The 22,835-nt window shown below is 41.8% G+C and overlaps 5 protein-coding genes across 10 annotated transcripts in view; 3 read left to right on the forward strand and 2 right to left on the reverse strand.

The window, feature by feature from the left end:
- LOC113465175 (glucose dehydrogenase [FAD, quinone]-like) overlaps nt 1-3,317 on the forward strand; it is a 4,564-nt gene extending 1,247 nt beyond the window's left edge. The window contains exons 2-3 of the mRNA XM_026819289.1: nt 103-638; nt 1,142-3,317. Coding sequence (XP_026675090.1) covers nt 107-638; nt 1,142-2,424 — 1,815 coding nt within the window. The 5' untranslated portion in view covers nt 103-106 and the 3' untranslated portion in view covers nt 2,425-3,317. The remainder of the gene's footprint in view (nt 1-102; nt 639-1,141) is intronic.
- Flo2 (flotillin-2) overlaps nt 1-4,444 on the reverse strand; it is a 70,323-nt gene extending 65,879 nt beyond the window's left edge. Inside the window, exon 1 of one of the 2 annotated variants that reach the window (XM_018036214.2) lies at nt 3,964-4,444. In XM_018036214.2, coding sequence (XP_017891703.1) covers nt 3,964-4,012 — 49 coding nt within the window. In that variant the 5' untranslated portion in view covers nt 4,013-4,444. The remainder of the gene's footprint in view (nt 1-3,963) is intronic. The other variant, XM_018036213.2, reaches the window with a different exon arrangement.
- A 354-nt stretch (nt 4,445-4,798) lies between these two features.
- On the forward strand, nt 4,799-7,900 carry sip1 (septin interacting protein 1). Of its 2 annotated transcripts, XM_018036208.2 has the most exons (8): nt 4,799-4,907; nt 4,975-5,182; nt 5,251-5,425; nt 5,504-6,453; nt 6,516-6,712; nt 6,772-7,200; nt 7,277-7,434; nt 7,516-7,900. In XM_018036208.2, exons 1-8 carry the CDS (start codon nt 4,799-4,801, stop codon nt 7,762-7,764), a joined length of 2,475 nt encoding a protein of 824 aa, XP_017891697.1. In that variant the 3' UTR covers nt 7,765-7,900. The 2 variants fall into 2 exon arrangements, with proteins under 2 accessions (XP_017891697.1, XP_017891698.1); XM_018036209.2 differs by lacking the exons at nt 4,799-4,907; nt 4,975-5,182 and having other exon boundaries at nt 5,308-5,399.
- A 94-nt stretch (nt 7,901-7,994) lies between these two features.
- Nucleotides 7,995-15,658, reverse strand: LOC113465177 (uncharacterized). 3 transcript variants are annotated; one of them, XM_026819292.1, is made up of 4 exons: nt 15,571-15,657; nt 14,795-14,881; nt 10,651-10,820; nt 7,995-9,036 (listed from the first exon to the last, which is right to left on the reverse strand). In XM_026819292.1, exons 1-4 carry the CDS (start codon nt 15,571-15,573, stop codon nt 8,931-8,933), a joined length of 366 nt encoding a protein of 121 aa, XP_026675093.1. In that variant the 5' UTR covers nt 15,574-15,657; the 3' UTR covers nt 7,995-8,930. The 3 variants fall into 3 exon arrangements, 2 of the variants coding, with proteins under 2 accessions (XP_026675093.1, XP_026675092.1); XM_026819291.1 differs by lacking the exons at nt 14,795-14,881; nt 15,571-15,657 and adding exons at nt 14,007-14,156; nt 14,249-14,334; XR_003390012.1 differs by lacking the exon at nt 14,795-14,881 and having other exon boundaries at nt 15,571-15,658.
- Nucleotides 15,659-16,339: 681 nt separating this feature from the next.
- Nucleotides 16,340-22,835, forward strand: part of LOC108631965 (uncharacterized) — a 29,744-nt gene continuing 23,248 nt past the window's right edge. The window contains exon 1 of one of the 2 annotated variants that reach the window (XM_018036235.2): nt 16,340-16,423. The gene's annotated coding sequence lies outside the window, so the exon portion shown is untranslated. Of the gene's footprint in view, nt 16,424-16,832; nt 16,881-22,835 lie in introns of those variants that run through there. The other variant, XM_026819280.1, reaches the window with a different exon arrangement.

Genomic DNA, 22,835 nt, shown 5'->3' on the forward strand with positions numbered 1-22,835 from the left:
AAATATAATATAAAAAATCGATGAGACAATTTACACAATTTCTTAATTAATTTAATTAATCCTGAAACCCATTAGCTGACCAAACGTTACTCCCTGTTCCAGAGCAATGTCTCATTTCATCAAAATATGTTTGCTGATATCAACCCTGGCCTCGCTGGGGGAGTCTCAATCATTTTTGGACGCGATAAAAACTTACGGACCACCGCCGGTCGTCCTGAATAGAATCGACCCTAACAATAATAAATACGACTTCATCGTGGTTGGCGCCGGGTCGGCTGGTTCCGTTCTAACCAACCGTCTGTCGGAGAACAAAAAGTGGAACATTCTCTTATTAGAAGCTGGTGGACCGGAGACACTGCTCCACCAGATTCCTATACTGGTCGGTTTCTTTCAATTAACCAATTTCAATTGGGGATACAAAGTAGAGCCCCAGGCGAACGCCTGCTTGGGCATGATCAACCGGCAATGCTCCTGGCCGCGAGGTAAAGCTCTGGGTGGTACCAGCACTCTTAATTACATGATCCACACACGTGGAAACAAGCTCGATTACGATATCTGGGCAGCGCTGGGGAACGAGGGATGGTCTTACAAGGACATTCTGCATTACTACAAGAAGAGCGAGCGATTCGACGTTCCAGGTTAGATCATATAAAAAATACTAAATATATAATTATATCGTGCAATGATAAGCAAACTAAGAAAGAATTATAAGAAAGCAAGCGCGAAAGAACACTGTTTTAAAATAAATATTTAAAAGGTCCTAAATTTAATTCTTTATCAAGAATTTTATAAATACACTAAACGCTTCTCATTATGAAATGAGTTCAAAGTCGAGGATGTACACTTTGTGCGATTGGAATATTTTAATAGAATATTTTTTATACAATAATTGAATCAAGCTTCAAAACCAGATAACACTTTTCAAGGAAAAAGTGAATAATTATATTTTTATAACGAGTAAATAATTAATAAGGATAATTTATATGCTTAAAAATACTTTAATAATATATAAAATCGATACGAATGATGCAAGCAGATTAAATCCAAGTCTACATAAGAAACCGAACTTTTTCCTCACCAACGTAATAACATACCATGCACGTGCGTATGTACAATAATTAACTAATGTATACGTATCCAGGCATCAAGAATTCGACGTATCACGGGTACAAAGGTAACTTATGCGTGGAACACGTGCCTTATCACACGGAGCTGGCGACAGCGTTCCTGAAAGCAGGCAAGGAGCTGGGCTACGACATCGTCGACTACAACGGCGAGGATCAGATCGGATTCTCGTACATCCAAGCGAACACAGACAAGGGTACAAGATGCAGTGCCTCGAAGGCGTATCTACGCGTGAACAGAGCGAACCTAAACATCGTGACCGGTGCTATGGTGACCAAAGTCCTGATCGACGACGAAACTAAACGCGTTTACGGTGTCGAGTACATACAGAATAATCAGAATAAGAAAGTGTACTGTTCAAAGGAAGTGATCCTCTCGGCAGGTACCATAGACTCCGCGAAATTATTAATGTTATCTGGCATAGGCCCCAAAGAGCACTTGCAAGAATTGGGAATTAAAGTAATCGAGGATTTGCGAGTCGGATACAACATGTACGAGCACGTGGGTTTTCTAGGCCTGACGTTCTTAGTGAACCAACCGGTCTCGTTGCTGCAGAGCAGACTGGCCAGACCTAGCGTGTTCATAGAATACTTCTTAAACAGAAACGGGTTGATGTCGCTTCCAGGAGGTGCCGAAGCCTTGGCGTTCCTCAGAACTAAATACGCGACCGACAGCAGACCGGATGTCGAACTTTTGTTCGCGTCTGGGTCTCTGCACTCGGACGGAGGCTTACCGTTGAAGAAAGCTCTGCGAATAACCGACGAACTTTATAACACCGTTTATAAACCGATCGAGAACCAGGACGGCTGGTCCATCTGGCCGATCATGCAGAATCCCAGAAGCGTCGGCAGGCTCACCTTGAAATCAAAGGACCCGCTCGATCCTCCTATAATGCAACCGAATTTTTTTACCCACCCGGCCGATGTAGAAATTATTTTAGAAGGCATCAAACACGCTATCAATATTTCGAAGACCGAACCGTTCCAGAAATACGGAACCAGATTGCACTCTATTAAAATTCCTGGGTGCAGAGCGTACGAATTCGCCAGCGACGATTACTGGCGCTGCGCTATTAAACATCTACCGTCGATGATGAACCACGAGATAGGAACGGTTAAAATGGGACCGAAAACTGACCCCGACGCCGTGGTGGACCCACGGTTGAGGGTGTACGGAATTCAAGGATTGAGAGTTGCCGACGCTTCTATAATGCCGACGATGCCCGTGGGTCACGTGAACGCCGGTATTTACATGATCGGCGAAAAGGCAGCTGATATGATCAAACAAGCCTGGCAGTGATAATTGAAAGACTTAATGATCCTGGCTTCAAGGCTGACGATCTTCGTACAGGATGTTTACGTGATACTGAATTAGAGAGCACGTGATGCACCTCTGCGATTAGTTTCGTGCTTATCGTGAATATTATTCCTGGGCCAACGATACGACGCGAGACCGAGATTTTTTCCTTATAGGAAATCGACTGTACGATCGATTGAAACAATCTATATGATTAACTTCGATACCAGCGTAGAATGACTCGTTCCGAACTACTGAACGATTAATTGAAACCGTGAAATATTATGCAACCGAAGAGTCTTCGGTCATACGACAATTTCGGTTGATCAGCTAGAGGAGATAATGAACGATTTGCGTGTAGAACGCGAGGCGATCAGGTGACCCACATAATGTTCATTCCGGTAAAAGGGAACCCCGCGTGTAAAAATACGCAACGCGCTTATCACCGATGACGTAAGCGGCGAGATGAGTCATACGTTGTTCGCGTTCTGATATCGACTTCCGCGTAGAATTGGAAGATAATCTCGATGGATCAAGCTACTTCTACGAATATCCTTTGTTTATATCGACTGTCGTGTCACGGGTGATATTAGTGCCATGCGACGAATTCCTTTTGTCTAATTACGAATAAACTTTTAATTTCATATATTAGCTACTGTTTAATAATTACGTAGAAAATGTATTCATGTTCACATCTATTTAATTTATAAATAGACGTGCATTCGTACAGAAGATAAATTTGCATATTTGCTTGTTTAACGGATGGAGGAAACTATGTTTAACTCTTGCATTCGTCAAAACAAGCAGACATTTATTTTGCAGAAAATTATTCCTATTTATGCGAGGATTTAATGAAACTATGAATAGAAAAATAGAAATCTAATGTTATAATACTAGCTTGACCAGTGAAAGATGTTCAGATTATTAACCCTGTGATCCGGTTCCCAATTGGCTGAGTTAAGCTACATAGATGGAAGAGTTTATGAATTTAACCTTCAAATCATTTGACGCCACCTCATCTTCTCCCAGCGTTTCAAACGCTTTCATCAATAGATTGTGTACAAACTAAAGATAACGTGTATATTTAAATTCATAAAAATGCATCTAATCTATATACTTTACTTACTTGTTTTACAAAGTATGTACTATATAGACCTGATGACTTTAATCACTGCTTTGCTTACACATATCAATCACTTGAGATCGACCACCACTTGTAGTTAGAAAAAGTGGATTAAATTACGATCTCGTATACAATTAACATACTATTAAACTATTACAAAGGTTGAAATTACACACGAACAGTATCCGATAATACGACTTAGTATCTCGTCAAGTTGACGAGCTCAAAGAACGTGCAGAAATCGTCTGTTCGAGAGAAGCTTAAGAAATGCATTGAAATCGTTTGTCCGAAGGATGCGTGCAAATGAATATTGCGTAAAACCGGCGATGAAAAGCCTGCGACGAAGTATCAAGCGCAGCAGCCCTAAGTTGATATATTGCGACGCTTGACAAAAGAGACGGAATCTTTTAATCACGTACCTGATACGACGAGGGCTTCGTTTGGACCGCAGGTATGAAAGTTTCCCATCGCCAGATGAAATTCTCGTCAACGAGGATGCAACGATAAACCCGGCACAAGCGAGCAACCTCTACACTAACACGGTTAACACTAAACTAATTCATACGTCTGCTCGGCAGTGTTCAGATCACGAATTTAATCGGGACGACCTTGGTAAATCACTGATAAACACGCAAACAACCCCCGGGGTTAATCGCGCGTCAGGAAGGTTACGATGTCACTCACAAAGCCACTACCCGAAAATTATTTGTAGCCTTTTGTAAAACTCTAGCGGTTACTGGCACTGCTGCCAACCTTTGCGCGCTGACGCAGCCACGATTCCCCCGCGCTAATCAAATACCTTACTCGTCGATAAATTATTATTTACAAATAAATTATGTAGCTTAGAATTTATATAACTTTATATTATGACTATTGATATATCCTTGTACCATACTAAACGATAAATAAACTGAATAAAATTATGACAATTCTACTTATTTTAAATCCAGCACGATATGTGTTTTAATTATAGGAAATTAATGATTTAACGAAGTCTGATTAGAACGATTGATGAATTAAATATGCAATATGTAAATTTAACGACAGATCCATGTAGGGGAGAAATCCTAATCTGATTTATTGGTAATACTGCAGAAACGTAAACGAAGAAACATAACCTACATCGTTGCTTGCTAAATACAAAAGGTCCGTGAGAAAAATCTCGATAAGCTTCGTATTCGAATAAAATCTAAAGTTCGAACTGCGAATTATTAAAAATTTTGTACACGATATAAAAAATTCGTGAATTACGAAATGTCGGAAGACGAGGTTGAGAGTTTCGAGATCACGGATTACGATCTTGAAAATGAATTCAATATTAATCGTCCCAGGAGGAAATTGTCTAAGAAGCAACAAATGCTGGGTAAGTACTTCAATTCCTTCATGTCTAACACGAATTTTAAAATCTTAACGAAACATTGTTACCTCAGGCATTTGGGCGGACGATAGCGACGAGGATGAACTGTCTACTAGGCCATCGTTCAAAACCTTTGACAAAGGGCCAAAGAATTACACAGCTCCTGTGAATTTCGTAGCTGGTGGGATCCAGCAAGCTGGGAAACCGAAGGAAGAGAAGGACGAGAAAGATGAGGATGAAAGTGACAATGAAAATAAAAGAGAATTCCCGAATAGTTCTAGGTAAATTTGACTTGCCATTTCCCTCTATGAAAATTGTAATTCACATTGTAATATATAATTTTCCACAGTTCTGAAGACGAGAAGTCGACTGTACATCAACGAGCGTCGTTTTCTATGAACACCGATGGAGATATCGCGGGTTTACGTAAGAAGAAGCACAAAGTGAATCCTGCACTGATACAGAGTGGCATGGGTAGTTGGGAAGTCTATACAAAAGGTATTGGAGCTAAATTATTGCTACAGGTATATATGAAGTATTAATTATGCCATCGATTACACGTTACACATGTATTCATATTGACTGATCTGTTTCTGATTTAGATGGGATTTGAACCTGGGAAAGGATTGGGGAAACAGTTGCAAGGTATAAGCGCGCCTGTCGAAGCACACTTGAGGAAAGGCAGAGGCGCAATCGGAGCTTATGGCCCAGAGAAAGCTCCGAAAGTACCAGAGAAAAAGAAAGAAGATGAATCAGAAGAAGGGAAAGAATCTAAAGCTAAAATGTCACAGTGGAGGAAAGGAGATGTATCCAAGAAGAAAGTGAATTATGTATATCGTAGTGTCGATCAAGTATTAGAAGATGGAAAGCTGAAACCTAACAAGAAATCGAGGGTATCTAACGAGATGAGCAGGGTCAAAGTCATAGATATGACAGGGCCGGAGCAAAGGATCCTAAGTGGATATCACGCGATAGCTGGCGGTCAACAGCGACCCGATGAGACAGTAGTGGTCACTGATAAAAAGGCGAAAGTGAATTTCGCACTGCCCGAGCTTCAACACAATTTAAATATATTAGTAGACATGTGCGAACAGGATATCATACAGAACGACAGACGGACGAGGTATCTCGGTGACAGAGTGATCGCGCTGGAAGCAGAGAAGAAAAATCTGTCGAAAGTTATAAATCACCATGGTCAGCAGATCGATACTTTAGAAAACGTTCTCGCCATAGTCGACAGATTAATGGACGACACGAGCCAGTTGACGTTACAAGAGACCGCGGATGCTTTCAAAGATTTGCAAGATAAATATTACGAGGAATACAAGATGTACGAGCTCGGTGAACTGGCCAGCAGTTTCGTCGGGCCGAAGATAAAGGATTGTCTGATGAGCTGGAATCCACTGATACAACCTAGACAACCTATTAGATTGTTCGAACAGTGGAAGAATATTTTAGAAAGTGGTACGACCACTCTACAGTCGCGAACTATGCATCCGTATGACCAGCTTGTTTGGAACTCCTGGATGCCGTCTATCAGGGGAGCTACGCAGTGAGTATCTCGTGTCGCGAAGTAGTAATTTATCATAATCATATTATTGATTTTCTTAATAGGCAGTGGACGTGCAGACAACCGGAACCATTAATTGAATTAATAGAATATTGGATGCCACTACTCCCGAATTGGATATTAGAAAACATTTTAGACATGCTGGTTCTGCCTAAACTTACTCTGGAAGTGGAAGAATGGAACCCTCTCACAGATACAGTACCTATTCATACGTGGATTCATCCTTGGCTGCCACTTTTACGTAAGTTACATCATTTAATTCGATTGTAAATATTATTAAAATGAATATTAATATGTTAGGAAATCGTTTGGACACTTTGATCTATCCGATAATAAGGCGGAAATTGGGCTCTGCCCTGGGCGGTTGGCATCCGTCCGATAGATCCGCCAGATTGATGTTACAACCGTGGTCGAACGTGTTCGCGAAAGGTGACATGGAAGCGTTCCTCGTGAAAAACATAATTCCCAAATTGCAAATAGCCCTCTCGGAATTCGTTATAAATCCGCATCAGCAACACTTGGAACAATGGAACTGGGTGTACGAATGGAAGGAATTGATCCCGACTCACATAATGGCCAACCTGCTAGACAAGTTCTTCTTCCCGAAATGGTTGCAAGTTCTAGCTCTCTGGTTAAATCATTCACCTAATTACGATCAAGTCACGAACTGGTACATGGGATGGAAGAACATGTTGAGCGAAAAAATATTAGCCGAACCTTTAGTGAAAGGTAAGCGACAGTACATCAGATTTAATCTGTCCTCGTGAATTAAAGTGATTAAAGTTTTGTGATTGCTGATTCGCAGAGCACTTCAAGAAAGCGTTAGAGATGATGAACAGAGCAGTTACGGGGTCGCAGAGTCATCAACCGGGCGCGATGGAGCAAGTTTCTTATCTAACTAGTTTAGAGAGAACGCAGCCTACCATGTCACAGATGCCACCGACCGCACAACCGAGGATGGAGGTATGCACTATCAAAATTGTATAAAACCAGCCTTGACACCTCTCTATCTTTGCTTATCGGTATGTACTTTCATTTTTACAGAGGCTCGCCGAAGCAGTTAGAACAGCGTCGCAGATACCACACGGTTTCAAAGATCTCGTCCAAAAGAAATGCGAGGAAAGAGGTATTTTGTTTATGCCCATACCGAACAGATACAGGGAAGCGAAACAAGTTTATAAGGTGGGCAACGTGCAGGCGTACATTGACGGGAATGTTTTATTCGTTTGCCATAATGGCATGAACTGGATGCCGACGCATTTAAACGCTTTACTAGACATGTCTGAACTCTAGAAACAATTGTATATAATTGTATTGTACATATATTGTAAAGTATAGAATGTAAGACTCATTGGACACCTAGAATTGATTTCAAGCTCTTTTGTACGATTTCTGCTGTATAATAAATTATTATATGGCATGTTTAAAATGTCTGTCTAGATGCTTAATCCTTCCCTTGTATCCTACCTAATCGAAGTCTAGACGTTTCGCATTACGTCTCTTTCGGGTCTCGATCCCGGCGAGGCGTTTCCGCGAATGTTTGTTTTACTGGCTACACCTTCTGTTCGAGAGCGTGGCTCGAAGTCGAACGAACGAACGCGTGTAGGCGCCCCTGGTTATCCCACTACTCGAGGCGTAGCAATAAAACTCCTCGATATGGAAAGTTGCGCATGATCCCGTCGAGAGTCATACGTATGTACCCTACAGAGTCGCCCAATGGGCAACGTGTTTCAACCACCACGGTGAGTGCCGGGGCCTCGTGTCTGACACACACCATGGGCGCCATCATGGGTGCCACGTATTTAATTGTTTATTAAATTACATATTTAATTCGCTTCCCCATTCATTAAATTTAACTGAAGCAGAGATCGACATACGTTTTTACTATGTAATAAACGGAAGTGCACTCTGTTTTGCGATATTCTGCTAAATTGCATATAAACGAAACAATAATACTTCTGATAATTTATTTTTATTATTTTTACTTATTTGGGACAAGAAATACGCGGCACCCAGATTTTTTATTTGAAATATTGAACCCTGGATCTCGTCGTGGAAATTCTTCACACGTATTAATATCTAATCTATAATATGTATCCTAACACGTATTTATTTTCTCGCGGTGACTATATCCTTCCCAATCGGACACAGCGTAATCACGTACAGTCGCGTTAGCCTGAATGCATGCTTAACAATTTCGAGGCATAATCGAGTACAAGAAACTCGGCGCTACTTTTGCATACCACAGATCGAACAAGGTCCGATTCTAAATAGGTGACGCCTATGGAGGAGACCACTACCAACGAGTCCGCGTCTCGTACAGTAAGTACGTATAAAGGACTGGTTCTGCAAGAGGATGGACATCTCTCGCCTACACGCCTAGCAGATCCATGCTCTCGGGTGTCGAGGAAATTTGCATCGGATCGGAGAGCGTGTCTGCCTAGTAACTGGCTCTGCGTTTACTGACTCCGCGAGCCAGGATTCGAGAAACGGTCCCTACACTCTCCTACTTTTCCAGCGTGTATAAACGGCCACGACGATGCTATCGTGAACGTACAGACGTACCTAATTAAACAGAAGACGAAAAATGATTTTAGCGAGAAATAATGAATCGATCTCTACTCGTTTGCCCGGTCTTTTAGGAAACGTAATTTACGTGGAAGGGAACGACTGAATCATTGAGACTGTCGGTACATATTCATGAGGTACGCGTACATATGCACAAGAACGGGGCACTTGTCGAACTGGCTGACCATCTTAACTTCTATCGTACAAGGGGACACTCGAGGCGAAGTTATCTCGCGAAAGGAAATATCGGATTGAACGTTTCGCGTTTGGAAAAATGTAGCCATCGTGCAATGGAAAAGGAATGTGTCGCGTGGTTACTCTTCTGCAATGTAGTTTTTTTCTTAGACTTTATATTGGAATAGCTAATGTATATTCGGGCTAATTAGTGCAAGACGACCAGATTGCAACATTGACTGATCTGATAAGGGTGAGGAACATGTATAATCAGCAGACTGATAAGCTGAAATCTGGGTTCACTTGAAATCATGTACGACTGTTGCACCTGTACGATATTTAATTTTTAATTATTCCCCAGCATTGCGAGTCAACTTTATTGACTCGTTCGATAAATCTCGTGCTCCCGGGTTATTGAACTCACTTTTACCCTCTCGCTGTTCGTTTTCAGCAAAATGTGATCGCGCCCAAACATTCCAATCCCACGCAAATCGCTGTCCCTATATATCCCTCCGCGAAATACCACGGAAATAGTCACGGGGATCGCCGAAGCGACATTGACGACTAGTAAATATGTATCAATATGTAAACAGCTAGTACATGCACAGAACGGTTAAATAGGAAATCTACTGTTCATGTAATGGACCGTTTAGCTAACAGGTGTTCATATAACAAAATGTTCACGTAACGGAGATTCCACTGCATGGAATCCAAAGTTATGCTCGCATGTCTGCGACGGTTTTCTACCGATGCATCGTAAATCATGAGAATTTGAAATCCCCGGGAGATGAAAATTGAACCGGTGCATCTACGATATTACTGGGTCCTCCGGTGATGCTAGCAAAACACTGGGTAAATGCAAAAGCTATTGCAAGAAGTTTAATGCGAAGAGCGCATGATGCATATCTAGATAAGATTACAGCCGTCCTTCAGCTTCAGTCGTTATTTCTTTTTGTTTTCATATTACCTGAAGAAGTCGCCGGTGCTACCAGTCCGCGGGGATTTAATCCTACGACGTTTCCGTTAATGTACGTCGGGATTGATAAAAAAGAGATAGATAAAGAAGCTCCTACAAAGTATGTTTCCTTATTATAGTCTACAACAAAAATATATTGGCCGGTCGGTCTATTCTCTTGCACGTACGCAGCCGACCGAGGCACCTGCGCGTCTCGGGGGCGAAACGCGGTAGAGGTAAGAGAGAGAGCGCGAGGAACAAAAAGATAGGGTGACGTTCGATCGAACGATTTTCTCCGGGGCCTTTAATCAAGAAGGAGGTAACTCGTAAGTAACGTAACTACGCGATGTAGCGGGTAATGAGTAATGACATCTGGTCAGCGCAGGGCGGAGCCAACAGGTCCCACGCGGTCTCAAAGACTTTGTATCTGTATACATACATATATACCATCGTATGAACATGAACGTGGCTTGGCTACTCACTCGCTTGCTCGCACCAACACCGTCCTCCTCGGTTTATGCTCGTTTAAACACTTGCGAACACTCGATTTTAAACGACCTCCATCCGTGGCCGCTCTCGTCCGCCGTACACTGTCGTTCGTGCGAACCGCAGATTTATGCGATTCAATTAATTCATGCCAGCTTCGAAGTTCCTGGATACAAAAAATTAGTCCGATTAAAAATTGAGTAATGATAAAGATAGCCGGGGGACTCTAATTGAAGTTAACATAAATAATGAGTCAAATAAAATATTTCGATTAAAATAGAGGAATACTCCGACACATCTAATAAACTATTAACTCATAACTAAACTCGTTAGATAGTAATGAGAAATTTCAGATATTCCTAACTGGCAACCAACAACAAGTACTAATTTCCCTGTTGCACTTCCGATTTATTAAACTAATCGTCGAGCATCTTTATCTGCACAGAACCAAAGCCTCGCCTCGATTTTCACCGAGCTTATTAGTTAATTGCTGGATTGCGTAAGCGAAGTCAAACAGTTCCCTCGCGCGTTTCTAAACGCTCCGAGCACGATTATAAATCCATTTCATAACGCGACCTGGCCTGTTCGGTGCCAGCGGTACAAGCGTATACACGCGCTTGCTTGCATACTCGTACGTGTACATCCTCGTCCATAAATCTCGAGACAACTTACAAAACGCATAGAAAATGAATGATGAGGACGTAGCAAAAGTATCGATGGAACAAATAGAAAGTTAATAGACGCGACGATAGATAATTTAATCTCTCCCTTCTACAGGAATTATTGTCAAAATCTATGGTATTCGATTAGTTTAAATATGATAGTCAGTTCATAACAATTTCTGTCGAGTCAATTAGTTAAAAGTGAAAGCTGACTCTTCTTCGTTCACTAGCCATTTCAATGCAAATTAAAACAGCTTTTTATGTATTGTATACATTGATTTTCTCGATTGAAATAATACATGTTTGAGAATTTCATTCGATTCTTTTAATAGCGATTGAAATTCGTGTCTCGAGACTTGCAAGCAGGATTGTATATCGAGGAGGCAATATGTTCGCGTTAAAGCAAAATATCCGGCTGCTAAATACGGTATAAACGTATTTTATAATCATACCGCGAGCGAGCTATACTGTTGCACAGGGCCTCAGCTCGGTTCGCTGACGTCTGAATCGTAATTGCGTACGAAATATTATAGTCCGCGACGAGGTACTGCCTAATACGGGTATACCTTCTACGGGGAGATAAACTACCCTACATTAGGTTGTCTAACATCTTCTCTCACATCTCGCGCGTACACGAACGTTCGCCTGGTTGTGTAACGGTTTAATAGCAAGAACTATATTACTGGCATAAAATAACGAGAATACGCTGTGTCCCGCGAAAATACCTATGTACCAGAGAGATACGCGCGTACAGTACCGTTCGAAAGCTGCGAATATGTCGAACCATGCCTTAAAGTATGATTAGAGACTCCCTTCCAAATATTGTAGTATCTCTATAAGGATTGTAGACGACTCACGATTTCAATCGACAATTACTGTATTCGATTAGTAATAATAGGAATAGTATTTATCCTGAAAATTGATCATAAATATTCTCTACCATTTTATACATCAATCGACATCGACCCTCTATTCACAAGAAGACGATTGCTTTTGGTACTTGAAAGGAGCTGAATTTATTCGCGCGAACGGTCCGTCGCTGGACTCTTTGTTAGCCCGGTAAGTCGACTTCTTCCTCCGTGCTATTAAACCGTGCGAGATAACAAGATTGTAAAGTCCCATGGAACTTATTTACGAAGCTTTATAAAACAACTTTGACGCTGCTGTCTCTGGTTCCAATTTTAAAACGTATAACAACGTACGTTCGGCCTTGTTCACATCTGCACAACTGCCAAGATTTACAGTCCAATTAAGTCCCAATGTCAAACGGGAAATTTTATTTCGTCCACCTGAAAAATCATTAGAATTTATTGCTATTCATTACGGTTTTCGGATTGAACGATTATTTCGAGGAAGCAGTTTGGAGCGGTTTCCTAAACGGTTACAGTGGTGGGAAAATGTGTTTGGAAACTGTGCGAGCACTTTCTACTGTGTCCACTTTATAAAATCGACCGCTCTAAGTGGATTCGGTTGTTGGCGAGTGTACAGATGTGGACCAGGGCTAAATTCGATTAATTTGCATCGGTGAGGACTTCGCGTTGAAACGTTTCTCGGCCGAGACGTCTATGTCGCACGTCGGAAAGGAATACGCGGGTAAGGACGAGAAAGTGGTCCATTGCCCGGCGCGTTGGCCGCGTCGGCCGGCCGTGTGCGGTGCACCGAGGCCGCGTTATTAAGCAAAAATATCGCGCCGTTTTCAGGATATTAACGAACCGAGTTTTACAAGATAACCGTAAACCGTCTACCACCGGCTCGTATATTTAAGCCGAGTCTGAACGCTCTATGAACGAATACGACAAATCCCGTGGTTCGGTTCTGACCTTCTTTGGCGCGACGGCGTGGGCGCGTTTACTTCAGACGGAATTACAGTCTGCACTTACTCCGTCTTATGCCTCGAGTCGTTTCGGTATAAGTAACTGTAATCGCGAACCGTGACCGTCGCTCGTATTATCTAGTTTACGCAATTATGCATAAATCTCGCGGATACCTTCGATCTCGACAAATAAATAACGTCAGATGAAAACTAATTATTAATCGCCGCTGAATAATTTCAATAAAAAATAGAACTCGTCGATGCCGTTGCCGTGCCTATTGAACAGACCCGGAAATGATTATCACCGCATAGATTCACCGGTGCAGCGGTCATTGAATTTGGAATTCGTCGCGAGAGAACTGGTTTAACTTCGATCGTTTTACACTCGGGAACCTCGCGTTAGCTGGGACGCAGCCGGTGCATGTATTTAGAAATTGCCCTGTTATCTCGATACCTTATGTCGCCAACGTGAAAAGTAATGATCGCAGTTTTCATGTTACACCGAAAATAGAACGATCAAGATGCCTGCAGAGACTTGGCAATTTTCATTGCACTCGTTTACATGTCTGAATCCTAGGATTATTGTTTTTCTTAAAAGAAATACCGAATGAATATCGTGATGATTTGCATTTGTCAATAAATGAAATTTTGATTATCATTAAGACACGTCCTTCTTAATATTTTGTATTCTTATTTCAATTGGAATCGGGCAGAGTTAAATGATCTAAAACGTGTCTATCCGGACACGAGATCCAATGTACGGTACATTTATGTAGAATATAATATCGAGAAAAGTTGGTCAGTCGCCAAGGAATGTAAATCACACAGATAGCCCGATCTCTACGCAGAATCGTATAATAAAGAAACTTAAACTTACTGATTCTTTATTAGACCACGTGATCGTAACGGATATGCAAAACTGGAGTAAAGTGCCAGATGCTGTTTGGCGATAGGAATGAGAGCAATTCAGACGATTGCCTTTGCAGTCAAGCGTCATACTAATACCCATACACGTGTACTCAGCTATCTACGAAATAAGCTGTTTTCATTGAGCGCACGGTATACGGAACGATAAACTATTATCAAGAATTTATAGTATTGTTAGAATATTATTTTTACCTTGCCGCGTTTCTAGTACAGTGAGTTGCCAGACGCGGATATCGCGTGAAGAGAAATACTATTAGAAGCTTGAATTATTGTTTCACCACCTGCGCCGGTGAAAGAATTACGACTCGCTTCCGCTCATACGTGCAACTATCGCAATCCTGACAAAAAGTACATCCGTTCTCGAAACTGTTTACGCATTCCCATTGATCTTTTTCTAACGACGATCAAAGTGCGTTGATATCGACACGAGATAATAACGAAGGTACCCAATTTCCTGTTTTACAGAAATCCGAACGACGGTTGCACGTAATTGCAACATTTTATAAATATATTTTCGTTTCCTCATCGATTTGGCAAACGATGTTCCAACCGGGATGGAAACACGGGTTTACACGAATTGTCATGCAACAATTTATTACGACCACCGTTCGTGCTCGGCGTCTCGTCGCTTAAATGTGCATCCAAGCCGTGTTAATATAGCGATTCTTGAAAATTTTCGTCCGGCCGCATCGTTCACAAATCATAAACGCGTCTCGGGCAACGAAATTATGCGCCCACCTTATTTACACGCGCCGTGCGTAAATTACGCGTCGACGGTGGACCGGTTTCGATCGAGCTGAACTCGAGACGACCTCCATCTCTCGCCTGCAACGAGTATAAAAGAATATGTATCTAATACCTTTCTAAAAACTAGACAAGTTTCTCTGTATATGTCACAATTTCTAATATCCTTGTTCCAAAACTTAAAGAGGTTACTTTATATGTGTCATAATTTCTAATACCTCTGTCAAATATGCTGATAAGAATGTGCAACAAGGAAACAGTGTTAACTGGACTACGTAGTAACAGTTTAAGAAATCTGTTTCAAATAGAAATCTCTCGAACGTTGCATGTAATCTAAATGTTCTCATACATGTGTTTATATTTGTTTGTACTTTCAATTTCTTCGTAAATACATAAAATTCTTAAAGCGTATACTTACTGGAGGCAGATTTCTCAGCTATATTTAAGATAGAAACATTACACTACTCGTATTCACTAGAACACTATCCTTCAAAACAGAAGGCAATCGCGTGTTGCGAGAAAAGCACAGGATGTAAAACCTACATTTCTTTGTTTACGATTTTATCTACGCTCCCGGTAGATAAAGAAACTATACTCTTCTACTTAGTATAATCTTTGTAAGATAACATTTTCAATGTACTGATAAGTGTCTGTTTTTGTTTGCCTAACCGTTACGTCTATTGACGACAAAAAACCGTTGCGACTCCATTCAAACGTGGAATCGAAATATCGAGAACATTTGTTGTATGAGAAATATATATGAAATATACCATTTGCGTGGTAGTTGTATGCTCTCAGGGCAGCTCCAGACACATTTACTTCGAAAAATTACGTTAGTTTCATTGACAGAAAGATCCGAATGGATTCGAATGAACGTCTTCGTGTTGGTCGGCACAGATACGTGACTCCAGTCCCATGGCAGCCGGCTTGGGGGAAGGAGGCCGAGATCGCACGAAGCCCGGCGAACACGGACGAATAGCGGAGCTCGAATCACGGAATGCCGCGACGCGTCGGGTTCGAACGCGTGCACGAGCTGGCTGTCTCGCTTGTCTCCCCTCGTGCGTCGTTCAAGAGGCCCGTCCTCTGTCACTTCTCCGTAAATCACGTAACCCCGGGCGACCACGGAGTTGACGGTGTCCCGAGGATAAGTACCGCGCTCCGCCATCGTCGCTGTCTCACCCTCGACGGCGTCGTTCCCGGATCACTAGGAGTGGAGAAAACTTCCCTTCGACTTGGACAGAAGCGAGTGAATCTCGACGAGATGAACTCGTCGCCCGCGCGCGACAATTGAATCCGCGATTCGTCGACGCGCGCGCATCTTCGCAAGTACGTCGACGCGACACGCGGACGTTCGGTTCGAGTTCTCGTGACGATCCCGCGGACAAACGTTGCCCCTTCGTGTAATTCGCGTCCGTGAACGTTTCTCGAAGTGCGTGGAAGATCGAACACGAAAAATGTGGTTTACGTACACTGTGCTGATCGTAGGCTGACCTTCGAGCGCGTGCCGCGGTTTCGTGAAGCACGCGCCGGATTCTGACGGACGACGAGAAGACATCCCGTTTTGTTGACAAGCGTTTCGGAAGCTGTTCACCGATCAGAGTTATGGATTCTTCTCATCCAATGGTGAGTCGTTTTACTTCTCTTATTGTTGCGTTAATCGACTGACGTCATCGCTTTTTTCTCGGAAGTATCATCTTCCGCGGACAGTTTCGTTTTCCGTTCATTTCATAGTACCATTTGTATTATGAAATATTGATTTCTGATGTCAGACTCGTACGAGTATGGCTTATAAGACTGCACTTTTATTGTGTCACGTGTGTCGGTGTAGTGTGTATTAGGTTAGTGCAGAAGTTCGTGCCAGATTCTTAAAGGCGGGTCAGATCTAATCACACTTTGGTATGTATGTATGTATTTGTTTTAGCATTATGTTACGAACCGATCGAAAGTACCCTCCTAACCTTAGACACCATTGATTTACATTGATTTCTGCTTGAGAGTGGTTTTCAGTGTGACGAAAGAAGAATTTATTTTCGCTATCTTATGTGATACGAATGTCGAAAGGGCCTGAAAGAGAATGTCTGTGAGTATTTATTTATCAATTTCCATCTACTACAATCGAAGAAATTAGTTAAACCCCTAAGTATCATAATTTCATATTCGAGTCTGGCAAATCGTCGGACATTGCAAATTTCATGAATGTTTTTTTAATATATAGGATCAATGGGATGACTCGGAAAAATTACCATGTATACTATTCGTATAGTAGTACATCTCCGATGATTTTCAGAACTATCGACACGTTAGCGAAAAAGAATCGCAAAAATCATATTCTAAGTAGTCTGGGATTATTTGCATATATGCAAATCTTCGATCTGGCAGAGAAACGATAGAAAACAGAGATGACTTACATAAAAGCGAGCGTTTGTATCCTCATTTCAATTCAATATAATTCCAAATCCGGTAAGAACTTTTGCACTGACTGCATATCAAATTGAACGAGCAATGTTCAATCATCGATCGAATCTTAATCATGTGATCTGTGCATAAGTCGACGAGCCTCGTTACGACGTTAATCAAATTTCCAACGATTTCCCGTGACCAAGCATAACGATCGTCGGATTTGGCTAAGATCGATTATCCAGCATTTCAACGAATAGAGACATTTCTCATTATTAGTGGCGAACAAGTTCTGGTCGAGGGATACAGTGAGTCGCAAAAGTGAACGTCTTGCAAAAATAAATTGTAACGTTATCATATCGATGAGACTTTACTGACTCCTGGCTCTCGCTGTGAGCGTTATTATGTCATCAAGCGCAGTGGTTGGCGCGTACAATGGATACCTAAGGATATTTTCATAATCGCGAACGGAATGATAATAACAGCGGTCGTAATTTACGGCACCATAGAAAAGGTTATTAGCGTGGAACGGTGCAAAAGCAGCGATTCGCGTGTCACGGCATAAAGCAGCCAGTCGTCGCCGGGAAATCGCGATTCATCGCGCTTAACGACCGCGGTTTCTTTATTTATCAGTTTCTAGAATAAAGCATACGGGCAGCCTATGAAATACGTTCGTGTAACGAACCACGTCCCGAGTACAGGTTTCTTATCTTTTAATCGGATGTTGGCTACGCTAAGATGAAATGAATGATACCAGTTTATCCTAGAGCGAGAAGAATATTTTTTCTCACTTTGTTTCGGCGACGGCAGAGTATATTTCGAAATTAACGTTTCTTCATTTTTTTATAAACTGGTTTCCAGTTATATTGTTCATTCATAGTTGAGACGTACATAAATTAAGTTACGAATAGTTCAGTTATTACTGCCTGTATTATCAAATAGACGAAATTTCCACCGTTTCATTCTTCCAGTCAGTATAGATACGAAAAATTTGAATAATTGCTTTAAGATTATGTAAGTACACAGATAAGTTGAACAAATTCAATGCTTTTATTCCGTGTATGTATATAAAGTGTATACAGTCACCTGATCTCGTTCGTGCGATCAAGATTTAAATTACAAGAGATTTATTCCCGTGACGAGAAGTCACGGTCGCGAGAGGGGCGGGGTGATCGGTACAATTAATTGCAAATTTATCGCCGCATCATCGCAACGGTTGTCCGTAATAAGGCGAATAAATCGGACGGGGGAGAGAACCGCGGGGCGAAATCGTGTAGCTAACAAAGTCGCCGCAATCGTGACTGCAATTGCGGCGCAGATGAGCTTCGCCGGGTTTCAGTCGAGATAACGATCACCCCGCGACGTTATCTCGATCCTCACGGGCCTCCCGGACGTCACCGAAGTTCCAATTTCGTACAAATTACTCGGATTCATGTACCCCTCGCGTCACTATGTACCGTGATATATGTTTCCCGTCGTTCCTTTTCACAGCTGACGTTTACACGGAATTAAAACTGTGTCGCTCGCTCGTTCCCATCCTTAAACACGGTATCCAGTGCGTAGATAACGATCTCCTCGTCGTTATCTCGTTCCTCATCTGCCGTGATCGCCACCGATGTTCCAGCTCTGCGTAAAGTTATCGGCTTCCTCGCGGACTTTTTTCCTTATATGCTTATCCGCGTGGCTGTACGTTCTCCTCGGCTACTCGAGAGCTGATTTTTACCGAACGAAAGTCGTGTCGCTGTTTGTCACGACATTCAGATCGAAAGATTCAGCGTGGAGAGATCATGTCTCCGATCTCTCATGAATCATATTTTCTGTAAGATTTTCCATGCTCTGATTCCTTCCAAGAGTCACGTCTGAGTCTTATCAGAGAGATGTGTGCCTCTCGGCACTGTTCTGACAATTAAATCTCAAGTCCCGTTCTCAGGATTTTAATCAAAGATTCAATAACAATTTTTTATTGATTCTTTGAGACAGTTATAAATTTCTGTATAAGAAAACAGGTTGCATTTCTTCATATAACTCTTTTAGGAAATAACTATTAATTATAAAAATAACTGTTTTAGGAAAATTATAAATCCAAGGGGAAAAAGTGAGATAAAGGACGATGGTCACTTGTCCGTGAATTGTAGTAACATCTGCTGGCTCGCCGATGTATTGACTCCAATTTAATAATATCGACATTCCAATTTAATCGTAACGGCCTATTTGGCTTATGAGCCAGGACGTACAAGAAATATTCGCTGGATGAATTCGCTGGAATAGCGAGCGAGTACACGCCCGTGCTGACTAATAAGCGTGATTCTGTGCCGGGTTAAATACCGCGGCCGGCTATTTCTGCCGGTTTATGATCCTCCTTCCGGGGATATCGCGATGGCTTAGCGATTAATTGCGTTTCATTCCTCGCCGCTTGCCGCAACTAAATAAACCCGATCTTGACCTTTCGGCGAATGGAATTTCTTTGTGACTCCGCGGACCCGCTAAATAAACCAAGGCGAGCGTACGTCGCTTCTTTTTAAAAAGAAGAAAGACGGACCTTGTGTGTTCATCATTGGGTTTACTTCAACCCTTTCAGAGATTAGAATATCTATCGAAAGATTTTCATTCTTATCTCACGGTTCTGTTGTTTTTTATGCATAAATTAATATAATCGCTGTTGAAATGAATCACGTTATTCTATTAAAAAATCGTATATCAGGTTTCTTCGGAAGTATTTATCAATACAGGACTCTGATAAGCCTTGGATAAATAATTTTCTGGAAATTGTACTTTTTTGTAATTTGAAAATTGACAGACCTCGTTTTTCTTCAATTTTTAGTATTACTTTGGTGTGTATTCGTACAGTAATAATTTTTGACAGGCAATTCCATTTCTCAGTCTCAACTAGACGGTCAGGAATTGCACATCCTCCCGTGTCGGCTTTCGTTCTTCCGCGTGGCCAGCAGTGCCGGCTATCACTCCGACCTTCCCGCGCATTCCGCGCCGTGATTGCTGCCTGCTTTTTGTTTCCTTCCACGAACGAAATCCTTGGAATCGTCCGTGGATGAAGTCATTTTGAAGGAGAAGAAACGAACCACTGCCTTGTTTCCCCCCCGTAATCTCTTTCGCTAGCTCTCCCGTCCGATCTTCTTACTTTCCTTTTTCTCGATGGCTTATCACGTTCGATCAAGCCAAGGGCAGTCGGACCAGGATTACTCGCTTTCTTCTTTATGAGAAAAGTAGTAGACTTAACATATGCGCGCACTATTTTTATTGCATTGTTATATAGGCAGATATCAATGCAAGTCTAGATAGCAATGATACATGAATTCACGCAGAGACGTCGATTTTCATGATTTCGTTTTTCTACAGTTTTCTTGTCTTTTTCGTCATAAAAGCTTTTTGTTGTATCCGTTGTTTTAATAGCTTTTGAATCGGGTAAAATCGTCAGCACCCGGGATATGCCGCGGCTCGAAACTCGATACGGGATCGCAATTTTATGTACAACCGGGAACGTCGACGAGTGTGCTTTATAAGGTGCTTGTTAAATTTTACAACCGGTCATTATGCTCTCGATTCTGATGGAACTTGAGGAAATAATAACAGACGGGTGTTGTTTAATCGTCTCTCGATGCGACGACGCGTCGTGTCTCTGATCCTTTGCTTCCTCGCCTCGAAAACGATTCCATATTCAGAAAATCAGGATTTATCCCAGAATCCTTATTTATTTTATCATTTTCACAGAAACAATAATTGACCGTGTAATAAACAGACTTGTAAAAGTGTTTGAATTTCCTTCGTTGTTAATGAAAAAATTCAATTTAATTTCGAAGTGGCTGGACATTATTTAAAGCAAAGGCGATTATGGGTTTTGATCATATCGTCAGATGTGCAAATTATTTATACGTCCACGGTCGTATACGCGGCTGATCTACCGCGCCTTTCGTGTTCGCCCGATTGCGATCTCTTTCTTGTAGCGAGTCTGAGAGAACCGAAACGACATTCAGGAGGAGGATATTTTCGCACCTTCTTGAAATACAGTCGATAGACACATACAGCGAACGCTGAAAGTGATCTTCAGTCTCCAGACTTTATTTATGCGACTTAGAAAATTAAATTCCAACAAGTTTTTACTTCAAACATTCATTTAAAGTGTTAATGGAATGGCGATTCATTTAAGTGAATGCATTTCCTTGTACGAGTCTGATTCGTTAAAATGATATTAAACTTTGTTCCTGCAAGCCGTGTATTCACTTTCGTCTTTTACTGTACACACGGGCAATATTATCGATATCAGATATACATAAACGTTTCGCCTCTGCCGAGTTACCATATTTAGTTTTGCTTCAATTTTGTCGGGGAATCACTTGGGTGGTCCAGCTTAAATATCTTATTTGTAAAACTGAACCGAGATCGTAGCGTATTTTTAAACAACGTGTCGTAACGTTATGAATGCACGGTGCAGGTCAAGGCTCGTCCAAGTGCTTCGACGAGGATCCATGAAAGAGGAATCTGTCTAAGCACATACTTCTAATGCTCCTCACACATTCCTACCGATACCCACCGTCTCCGATTCAGCTCGTAACGAGTCATGGATGAATTTTTAAATTTATTGTTTTCATAAAAAAAAAAAGAAGAGTAGCTCGTACTCATCTACGTGCAGGGCTATCTATTCTCATTTTCTTCTGGCAGCTGTTCTCGTCCCATCTCGAGACGTAGCGTAGGGATATACGCTGAGCGTTCTTATACCCATTCCAGAGAAATAACCACCGTCCGGTATATGATTAATAACTCCGACGTACATACATACATACGTATAGCTACATAGTTTCTTGCCGGTGAGCAAGTTTTATCGTCGTCCCATGTACGCATTTAGTATACGAGGGTATAAAGCGGACTTGTTCAACCTCGTCCGTGTTCCATTCAAAGATGAGCACAATGGCATCGAACGGTCCTTCTGCGATCAATTAAATATAGCCGGTATAAATAAGCCCTTGGCTCGTTTCGTTGCCGAGCGAATTTCGTATAAAAATGATTCTCGTCGGTAAATCGAGCCGCAGGAGAGCATAACGGCACGCGAATTGATCACTCTCGAGGAGAGCACACGGTTTTCGGAGGTGTCGTCACGGTGGGAACGCCTCGATATAATTGGACCTGATAAATTACGTCTCGGGCTGCCGGTGATCGCGCGTTATTACCGGGCTAACTTCTTTATTTACGATCTTTATTTAAGCGGGCGCGAGAACAGCCGGACATAAAATCCGCAGCGGCTGCTGGGAAAAAAGGGGCTTTCACTTCTTTGTTAATATCGCAGATATCGAGCGCGATTTTGTTGCGCAATCAACAGATACATATGGATGGTATTCGTTTGCCTGGGGTTCCATTGTATCATTTGGGTCACTCGTTTCGAGGTTTAGTCGGATTTGTAATAATTCACCGTTTAAACGATTACTGCCGACGGGGATGATTGATTCTCGTTACGAGACCGTGGAACTCGTTATTTTTCAAGGTGTAAAATCGTTTCGGTCCGAATAAATTAGACTGTACTTCCTACGAAGATAATTACTTATGCGCGCATTATTATTATTATTATTACAGAAATTCAGAGGTTTATCGATGTCTATTAGTTTTAGTTCAACACCTGAGGAAATATAAG

This window comes from Ceratina calcarata, unplaced genomic scaffold, assembly GCF_001652005.2.
Source record: "Ceratina calcarata isolate Rehan_Ccalc_2016 unplaced genomic scaffold, ASM165200v1 scaffold98.2, whole genome shotgun sequence".
Taxonomy (NCBI): Eukaryota; Metazoa; Arthropoda; class Insecta; order Hymenoptera; family Apidae; genus Ceratina; species Ceratina calcarata.